Source organism: Carassius carassius, chromosome 3 (genome assembly GCF_963082965.1).
Source record: "Carassius carassius chromosome 3, fCarCar2.1, whole genome shotgun sequence".
NCBI classification, from domain to species: domain Eukaryota; kingdom Metazoa; phylum Chordata; class Actinopteri; order Cypriniformes; family Cyprinidae; genus Carassius; species Carassius carassius.
This window is the reverse complement of record NC_081757.1, coordinates 3,777,234-3,788,016: the sequence shown is the minus strand read 5'-3', so window position 1 is coordinate 3,788,016 and position 10,783 is coordinate 3,777,234. Positions and strand designations below refer to the sequence as shown.

The 10,783-nt window shown below is 38.6% G+C and overlaps 1 protein-coding gene across 1 annotated transcript in view; it reads left to right on the top strand.

The window, feature by feature from the left end:
• LOC132116370 (ephrin-B3-like) overlaps positions 1-5,627 on the top strand; it is a 72,841-nt gene extending 67,214 nt beyond the window's left edge. Inside the window, exon 5 of the mRNA XM_059525190.1 lies at positions 1,810-5,627. Coding sequence (XP_059381173.1) covers positions 1,810-2,231 — 422 coding nt within the window. The 3' untranslated portion in view covers positions 2,232-5,627. The remainder of the gene's footprint in view (positions 1-1,809) is intronic.
• Positions 5,628-10,783: the final 5,156 nt, after the last annotated feature.

Below are 10,783 nucleotides of genomic sequence, written 5' to 3'. Positions count from 1 at the left end.
AGAGAACATTTAGAACTGCTGCTCCCTGGTGTGTCCTCTGAGTGTTTAACAGCTTTTAGGGCAGAAAAAAAGAACGATAAACAACTTCCAGCAGCACTATGTTGCTATATTAAGAATAATTCTTGGTCTAGCCTCATCTGCAAGTACTGTAAAGGCCAGTTCACATAGAGAGGAAATATTGAGCATGGATATTCATTCAAAAGAGACTTTGTGTAAAAAAAACAAAAAACAAAAAAATCGGTGCACTTCTATGAAACTATTCATACTGGAGATTACACTTTGATTAATTATTAAAGGTTTTTCCAATTTACTCTCATTGCGAATAGACATTCTGTCTGAGATTTGTCACTTTTACATTTCGCTCTTGTTGTGAACAGGTCTTAACGCTGTGTCTAAATACTCATCTCCTCATCTTTATTTTTCAACTCAACGGTCTGATGATTGCGGTTCACGTCTCCATTGCCAGACCACAGTGGCTGACCGCAGGTTTACACTGCGTGTTTTACGCCTATGCCAAACCGTGCATGTTTGCGGAAACCCAATCCACCTTGACTCATTGTGATGTGAGTCACTGGTCAGCAAGTTCAGAGAAAAGTCCAGTACTTTACAACATCCTCCAAACTTTATTCAGATTTCTGACAGTTTGAGTGAACACGGAGGACTCTAATTGGTTCGGTCTGATCTGTTAAGGACACGAACAAGCCAATCAAAGGGTTAGATGACTGGCCCCATTTAATTTGTTCCATTTGATTGGTTAAAGTCATTAACTAGCCCATCAGATGACGAGGTAGATGGAGGAAGGCGATGCTATAGGGCAGGAAGTGGCAGCGCTAATGAACCCGCTACATCAGACTAATACTCATGTAAGTGTCAGAGGGCACTTCTCTGAGTCCGCGCTCCAATACGGAAACAAGTTAAAGGTGGTCATCTCACTAATGGGTGTCATCACCACATGCAATCCAGAAAGACTATGAAAAGTTTCCCTGACAAAAGCACTGAACTTTAGAAAACTTCATGTTTAGCCAAGGGATGTCAATTTAGGGTCTATTAGACTTATGTGAACTAATCTAATGTCCAAGTTTGTTCAAAGCAATATGTGGCACACTCTTATCGTTTTAGCAGATATCACAGTAAGCTTGTTTGTAGGGAAATGTGATTATAAGCAAAAAAAAACTTTTTCATATTCTTTCATATTGACCAGTTTATTACAGATTTAATGTTTTTCAAAATTCTACAGTAAAGATACAATTATTATATTAGGGCTATATTATTACATGATTGTTGATTATCCCTTTGAAATTGTAATTGCGATTAATTTTAAATGGTGTTTTGTATAGATTTATACCATTATTTGAAGCAACTGCATGTCATTTTTGATATGAAAATAAAAGCTGACACTCTTCCTGAAAAACATTGATAACTAGACAAAAAACAAAAAACATCTTAAGCATTCTGAATAATGAAAGTGGATCTTTTTTTGTAGTTTTTATCTTTGAACGATTACATAATTGTGGCATCTGTAATTGTAATCATGATTAGAAATCAATTAATTGTACAGCCCTGAGCCCTATATTATCATACAAAAAAAAACTGTACTGACCCCAAAAACATTTGAAAGGTAGTGTATGTCAGAATAAATTTTTCTCAAAAACAATATTTTAATGACATTGAATTAAGCATTGAAGTTTTTACGTATTTAATTATTTTATATTATTTTCTTGAAATCATGAAAAAATGATGGAGCAGATCACATATATGGAGTGTCTTTATATATCTGTTGAATTTATCAAATTCTTCTCTGTTTTGCAGGTGCTGGAAACAACACACATCCCAGAATTCCCCCTAGAGGTCCTGGTGGAGAAAACGGCCCCCTTCCCCCCTCCAACATCGCCGTTATCGCAGGTGCAGCCGGCGGTTCGGCTTTCCTACTGCTCGTAACAGCCGTGATCTGCGTGGTGTGCTACCGACGACGACACGCCAAGCATTCTGAATCACACCACCCTCCGCTCTCCCTCTCGTCCCTGACCTCACCCAAACGGGGCTGCGGCGGGGGCGTAGGAAGCGGCAACAACAACGGCTCGGAGCCTAGCGACATCATCATCCCACTGCGGACTTCTGACTCCGCCTACTGCCCACACTATGAGAAAGTGAGCGGGGATTATGGCCATCCGGTCTACATCGTACAGGAGATGCCACCTCAGAGTCCCGCCAACATCTACTATAAAGTATGAGAACCGGAGACGACCTTACGACAACATCTGCTAAGACCACACCCACCTTAAACGACTACCTAAACTACCCTAGCCCCGCCCTCACAATCAGATCCCTGTAGATCAGATCCTTTTTACATTCACATGCATTTCTCCGACACGCTGACTGATTGAGGTCGAGTGTGTCTGTGTGTGTGTGTGCACGTATGTGTGTGTGTGTTACCATTTCTCGCAACTCACTCAACTTCGGCCTTTTGTTAGAGAGGGGTTGTCCTGATGTGAGGGCCTCCCTCTCTTTGACGTCCCACATGGGGAAAAGTTCTTAAAGCTAGAGAAGCCCTCCTGGAGTGATTCAGCCAACTGAAAAAACATGAACTTCTTTTTTAGGGGCCATTCTGGAGCACAAGCATCAAAACTTTTTCTGATGTACTTGCAAAAAGACTATAAACACACAAAAAGAAAAGAAAACTCAACTTGTCCAAACCTACAAAGACAACATGTGAACTTCGACTTCGAATGCTACATTTACTCACAAATAGCAGTCTAGTTTGTGTTAAACTCCTTTTAAAGAGGGAGGGGCCATCGATTCGGCCAATCGTCACACAGGGCTGCCGTCACATGATCTAGGACCCATGTGTTTGATTGGTGGAGTTGTAGTGGCGTGGAGAATCTTGTATATTTTAATAACGTGTGTATTTTGTGAGTGTGTAGGATAAATATTCCGACACTGCTGTCGCACACGTTGCGACCGGCGTGCTTCAGTACAACTCGCGAGTGTTTTTGCGTATGGATGAGTGCGTGTTTGAGTACAGTGTTAGCGTGAGCATGGGAGCGTGTGACTGTTTCAAAACCAAAACACAAAAATATGAGCGAACATCAAAAAAAGTTTTTTTTAATCGCTTTCAACATATAGATTATAATTATATATGAATACTCAGTAAAATAATTTGTAGATTTTTTTTCATGTAAAGTTAGCTTGCTAGGCCTAATTTTTGTTTTCCTATTTTATATGACATGCTGACCTTGTTTCTTACACTTTTTGAGTTGTAAATTAATTTAATGCTTTCATTCCGTTGCAGAAACCGGGTTTGTTTGGTTCCCCCTCATTCTCCTCTTTCCCTGGAGTCTCCTCCGCTCTACACATATATTTTTATAGCTCCTTGTACTCTGATGTAGTTTTGAAGCTAGACCTCGTTTGTGAATGTGTTGAGGTAGAAAAATCCGAGAGAGTTTTTTTTATTATTATTTTTAAAGACGCTTGGAATAAAGGGGGGAAGAATCCAGAGAGGAGGGAAGAATCGGATGGGGGTGAAATAAAAAGAAAAGAATGCGAACACCGCCTGTTTGGGAAAGCTAACACACGAGCGAGGAAACTTCTAGAAAGACTGAAACTATGGAAGAATTACACATTAAAAGAAAAAAATAGGGGGAGGGGGAGGTGAGGGGAGAGAAAGAAAGTTGAAAGATGACTGAAGGAGAAGAGAGAGAGAGGGATGGAAAGGTTTTTAATAAACTCGTCTGAAGCGGTGGAAGAGGCAGATTTGGGGCCGATGGTCTTCTGAGGTACAAAGAGCGGAAGAAACAAACTCATTCTCTAAGATGGACAACAGGATAGATGGACACACATAATTACTCTTTTAAAGACACACAGTGCTCTTTTTCTGTTCACATGAAGTGAGTTGGAAATATTTCTAGACTCGTTTCAAATTCTTGAGTACCAGACGCGTCACAGTTTAGTAGACATGTTCACACACACACACACACACACACACACACACACACACACACACACACACACACACACACACACATATGGAGAAAGACTCACACAGAAAAGCTCTTGTAGAGATTTTCATCACATACACACATGCATAGCTCCATAACACAATCAAAAGCCATTCTGATTGGGAATACATGCTGGTTACCTCAACAAATGCCGTGATTAGCATTGTTCTTTCACATTCTCTTTCTCTCCTCTCTCTCTCTCTCTCTCTCCCACACACACATACACACACACACACACACACACACACACACAGTCATGCAGCTTTGTAACTAGCTGTGTGTACTGTATATCTCTGTTAGTGCCAATGAAAATCTCTCTTTTATGCCTGAAATACACTCTACGCAAGTATGTGAATGCAAACGCTTCCAACTACACATCGTTGCTTTCTGAAATGTGTCAGGACTCAGTTGCATTCTCAGCACATATTAGCATAAACTATGGTCAGTTTTCTCTGACATGGCAGATCAGCCGTCTGGCAAAGAATCGAACAAAACTAGCTAGCTTCAGTTAGTCAGTGGCTGAATTTGAAATATAATACTATTCTTAAAATATCTGTCATACAGTATGCTATTTGGAAATATTAGCTAAAGTGAATTACAAATGGCATGCTTTGACTAGCTTTTAGCTAATTAGCAGAGAAAAATTTGCCATATGGCGGTAATGGTAACTACAGAGCCCCATACAAAACAAGATATTGTTGCCACAAATTAAGAAATCATTCATACGAGCTATTCATTTGTGGCCACGTTTCATTAATTAGCTCTGTTGTTTTAATTAAATCCACAGTTTAACTAAAGTGAGGGAACAAAGTACTACAACATGGTCGCCAATAAACTAAAACGAGGGAACTAATTAATACGTTTCAATAACATTTGTGGCCATTTTATCTTTATTTATTTATTTTTCCTGCATGTCATGTGTGAGATTCCATAGTAAGAACTGTATGCTAGTATGCTATTCCGAAAACAGTTAACTAGTAGTAAATAGTAATGAAGCCCCACACATGTAATGTGGGGGAAAAACAAAACAATTTAACAATTTGTTACCAATTTTTACTTGAACTGTATCCAATTTGTACATTTTGTATTTCGAAAAGGTTGATATGACAGTTGTTCTTGCGTTTGCAATGTGTTAACCAAGCCTCAGCATACTAGCATAGATTATTTTTCTGGCCTTAATTGTGTTCTGTTTCACTGCCATTGTCACAGTGTGTTTTGTATGCGTGTAAAAGAATGTTATCGCTAAGAAATACGCCGCATACATGCACATAATAACAAGCCATTCATTCCCAAATACGTTGGGGGTCTTATTTTGCAGATGTGATTTGTGACTGACGTTGGGACTCGAACAATCTGTTACTGTTTTCAATCTGCCTAGAAAGCTTAAATATTTGTCTCTCAAAAGCATTTAGTTTCGTATCACTCTGGTGCATCAAGACTGTGAGATAAAAAAAAGAAACAACATGACATTGTTTTCCTGTCACATTGATGTTTTCTTCTTACACGCCACTTTGGATTTTGTCACTTCAATATCAAGTTGCCTAAAATGTGGAGGTGTTACGTTTGTTCGGCGCTGTTGTATTCGTGGGCTGTTTCATACATATTTAAGCATTCGATTTCTGTTCAAATTCTGTTTTTTAGCATTTACTAAAACAATCAGTGTAAGCCATGTCTCTGACCCTGTGCACATGGACTTGGATACATGTGTGTGCGTGCACGTTTGCGTATGTCCGAAACACACGTGGACATCGTTCGAAGACGGACCGACGCATTGCGTTCGGATCACAGAGGACACACGAGGAGACACAAACTCTCTCTGCTCAACATCCTCCCTTTTTTAGCTCTCGTTCATCGAACATCTGGCCTCAGAAAGGTCCATCTTTCACATTGAGTGGTTCTTTGTGTACTTGCTTTTTGCCACGAACGCTGGGACCAGTATTCTGTACGCAGACACAAGCGGGGACGAACCACAAAGTGTGTATTTTTTTTAGAGAACGCTTCAGTTGTGTGTACGTGTTTCTCTGTGCCAATAGCCAGCGGGTGGTGGCCACTTTAAAGACCTCCATTCCTCTCCAGTGATGTGTTCAGACGTTTGTAAAACACCATGTTTGTGTGTGCTGTTTTCTTTTCCGTGTCCATCCTTCCATCTTGACCCTCACAATCCCTCTCTTGTTTTCCCTCCAGCATACATGCCTTTAAAAGGGTTAAACAACTAATACATTCCTTTGAAGAAATGTTGATTAAAAAACACAAAAAAAAAACTTAAAAATGCATTCTTAGCTTTTTTTTTACTGTGTGTTTGTGTGTGTGTTTTTTTGTTTTCGAATGCATTGAGTTTTGTGGATTTCCACTGAACGTGCAACTGAATGAGATAGAGAAACCATTTAATGTTCTTTATTTTTCTTTACACTCTACCATCAGTCTCTTCTTCCTGGTATTTCATCTTCTCTAAAGTAAACAGTGGTGTTTACAGTCACCATCCATTGCTAGTAGAGAAATGAATGTGTTCTTAAATGCACAGAAATACCTTTTCTTAAATTAGTTATTTCAGATTGTATCTCTCTTTCTCTTTTATTGCTTTCCTTTAGAGAACCTTCTGTATGTTTTCATTAATGCTATTATGTTGCCAAAGCAACCATTGCTTTCTGGCAACAATTTTATTTTTATGAAAACTCACAAAATCTGGTACTGATTGCCCCCGTGAGGTTTCCACACAGTTACAGGTGATGCAGAGGCGATGGCTGTGTTATTGGCCTGGGAACGCTTATGTCATGCTACAGTCCTCTCATTGGTGCAATGTGATTTAGGTGTGAAGAGAGGTTCTGGAACACAAGGGAGAGAAAGAAAACACTTAAAATGGCCTTATAGGCTTCTGCGGTCATCTTTATTGCGTAATCATTTTTCTAAAATATGCTTGTATGCCTTTAATGACCCAGAGGAGTAGTTTATCGCCCAATGGTTTGCTCAGGGAATTTCTCAACTGTGTCTCAGGTTGTTGTCTTACAGTTTCCTTGGTTAAAAATAAAATGTCAGCAGATGAAGACAACTGTTGATGTACAGTCAATAGATTGATCAAATGAATGTGGACGGCGTAGATAATTAGGTTTTGCAAGAATTCTGTGCTAAATAGAATTAGCGGTAAAATTAACGTGGATTGCACAGATAATTAGGTTTTGTAAGGATTTAATAAGAAAAGTCTCATTTTAATCTCCATCTAAAATCATTGCTGTCTCTGAGTGGTTACCTTTTTTCCCCAGTTGAACTCATAGGACCTGAATTAATTATATGATTAGCTTCCAAAAGTGCTACAGATATATCCAATCTGCATTCAAAAAGAAATAAAAAGCCTTACAAAGTATCCCCGAATTTTACATAATGCTAAACTTTAATTAAAACGTATTGAATCTTCACATTATTTGGAAAAAAAAAATATAGATATTTTGAGATAAAATTGTGCAAGTGTTCAGTTTTGATAATATAAACATGATATATTTTCATAAAACAATAGACATTTTATTAATATAATGCATTAACATGAACCTGTTGCCTGCAGCTTGCCATCCACTTCGGGGGAAAAATTGGTTTGAAATCAAACAAATAGAAATGTTTAAACTATATATCATATGTAATACATTTATATTTTATATTTCATCAGCTTTGCACATAGGCCAACTTTGTTGAACTTCCTTTCAAATTCCAGTTCATTATTTGTGGGCACTGCCATTAGCCTAAATAAAAATGTCAACTGAATTGAAAGGGAGGACGAGGCAGCCCTTAAATTAATTAATTATACATTTTCCCAACTCGGGTTGAGCAGCTAAAAGAAAAGCATTGCTATGCATATCAGACAGCCATTCAATATTCCCTCGTGGGAAAAAAAGCCCATGACTGAATGTCTGCTTCACCCCTCAACGTGAAAACAAGTCTAAGCTGGATCTATATTTCGCATCACGCATAGTCACAAAAACATAATAAACAACCGATCACATAATTTCACATTAAAAGCAAAAGCGCTCTTAACATTCATGCACATCCACTTGATGCTAACGCATTTTCTCTGCGACGTCACTTCCGGCGCGTCTCACAGACTCGAGCGGTCTCAAGTTCATTAAGATGTCATGCACTTTGAGTCGAAGTAGCCTACAAGGATTTGATTTGATTGTTTTTCGCAACAAAGTCCATGCCAGGTGTATGAGAGACTTTTTTTTATTGCAGAAAAAAGGAACATACAAATAATAATACAAAATATAAACAAATAAGAGAAACAAAATAATAAAAAGGCATAGCTTACATTCAGTCCTAACTTATAAGGATATTACAAAGTACCAGTGGGATGGAAAAGTGTATCGTAGTATTTTAAACATTTCACAGACTTTTTGGCCTGGAATGAAATCAATTAGGAGATAATTCTCTATAATCAGATTTGAACAGGTTTTGGCGGTAAGGCTAAAAATCCAGAAGACCTCGCGCTTGATGTCGCCACAGGAGCCTTAAGACCGCGTTGCTATGGGGACCCTCCTGAAGGTCAGAGAGAGCGAGATATCGTTTCCTAGCCGCCTGCAATTTGGCCATTTGAAAAGCCGGTCAGTCATCTGCATATCAAATGTGCGACATGAGCGAGGGAGAGGAGAATTAAGTACAGGCCACCTCCCCTGCGCTTTCTTTCTAAAGGCCGAGGTGAGGAAAGGTGATGGCTGAAAGTCAAGTGTCTCTCTCTCTCTCTCTCTGTTTCTGATTGCACCTGTAGGCAGCGTCGACTGGAAGCGACTGATGAAAAGACGGTTCTTTAAGTCGTCACCAGGAACCCCCTCTGCTTAATCTCTCTTTCGGTCTCACAGCCACCACAGCTCTGATCTCTGACAGGGACATTCTCTCTCTCCCTCACTCTTTCGACATGTTCTCCTCCCTTCCTCGTTCAAGCCTTGCATTCTTTATGTTGCAGGAGAGAGAAAAACAAACTGCTACAGTTAATAATGGGGCCGATGACAGGTACAGCTGGGCTGGTAAAAACGAAGCTGATAAAGCAAAAGAACTGGAGAGAGAGTCATTAGAGGGTGTTCATTTCAGATGATTCATTTATTAACATGACACCATACCAGTTGAATATCCGATACAATACAGCTCATACACCCACATGGTTTCACATTCGCTCTTCCACTTTATTCACAAACCACATGCTCTCACAAACCCTTAGATCTATTGCCCTGAGTTATGGGTAATCGTTTGCCCTCGGAAATTCACACAGTAAATCATATGGTGGTCCCACGATCTCATCATTCATTGATTCACATTATATCTAGAGTGCTTCTTTCATCTTTGATGCTTCGGTTGCTTATGTTATTCGAGTCGAGGAGAAATCAAAATTGGCTTATTGCTTTCTTACAGCAAGTCTCTGGTGTTATTTTGAGCGATTCTGCACGTTTTACCAAAGAAGTAAAGGTTTGTTCTTCATAATCAAACTTTCATCAAAATACCTCTGCCTCTAAAACAACTTTTCTTTTTGTCTGATGTCACCATAATTCAGCCTTTCTGCTGTAATTTAAAACTAGTTACAACCTGAAGCAATTCTGGGACTCAAACTGTAGAGCAGCTGTAGAGTCCGAGAGAACACATGAACTGATAAAATGTGTAACTTCAGGTTGCTTAAATGTATGTATATTTAAAGGTTACAGCAATAATAGCAAATAAAGTGACTGGGAAGTGACACCAAGAAACTCTCGAGGGTGAGCTTGACCTTCATTCTCCACCATCATGGTTCCCAGTTGGTAGAGGCTCAAATAAATATGCCCTGATGCCTGGGACAAAAATGTAATCCTCACAAAAATCTACTGCAAATTTTACTTAAAGGTGTCTTCGGATGGTAAATTCACGTCTCCATGTTGTTTGAACATTAATGTGTGTTGGCAGTGTGTGTGTAGGCTACACATCTACCCTATAATGATAAGAATCCGCTCAATGGTTTTATTTAATCATAAATATTAAACAGTTAACATTGTCTCAGTGCACAGTTCATCACCCCACGAAAGATAGGGGCGGGATCAGCAGAGCTCATTAGCATTTAAAGCAACATGCAAAAAACGTGTTGATTTCGGCAGAGCTGATTTTGATCGGGTAAAAGGGGTGTTTTTTTTACTACCATTGAGAAATTTTAATTAAGGTATGTTATAGACTTAATGCATTCTTGGTTTCTTTTTTTTTTTGTTTTCATTGAGATCCTAAAGAATGTTATCAACTTGTGGAAAATGGACACCCGATGACTCTGATATTAACATCCACTTTTCAAGGTCCAACCAATTCTAGATGGACAGAATGCATTTTTTCCTGTTGTATACTACCGTTTAAACATTTATGGTTAGCAGATAGTTTTTCTTTGAAAGAAATTGTTACTTTTATTCAGCAGGGACACATTCAAAAAATCAAATGTGACAGTAAAGGCGTTTATCATGTTACAAAAGATTTCTATTTCAAATAAATGTTGCTCTTTTGATTTTCCTAATCATCAAAGAGTTGTAAAAGTAATGTATCACATTTTCCTCAAAAAGTCGTTTTCAACTGTTTTCAACAGTGACAACATTGTAAGACTTTTCTTGAGCATCAAATCCCCTTTATTTTGAAGTAATGGCTGAAGTTATTCTTAATCACAGGAATAAATTATATTTACAAATATATTTTAAAATAAAGCAGTGATTTTAAGTTGCACTAATATTTCACAATATTAATGATTTTTATGTATTTTTGATCTAATAAATGCAGCCTTAATGAGCGTGGGAGACTTCTTACCGTCTTCA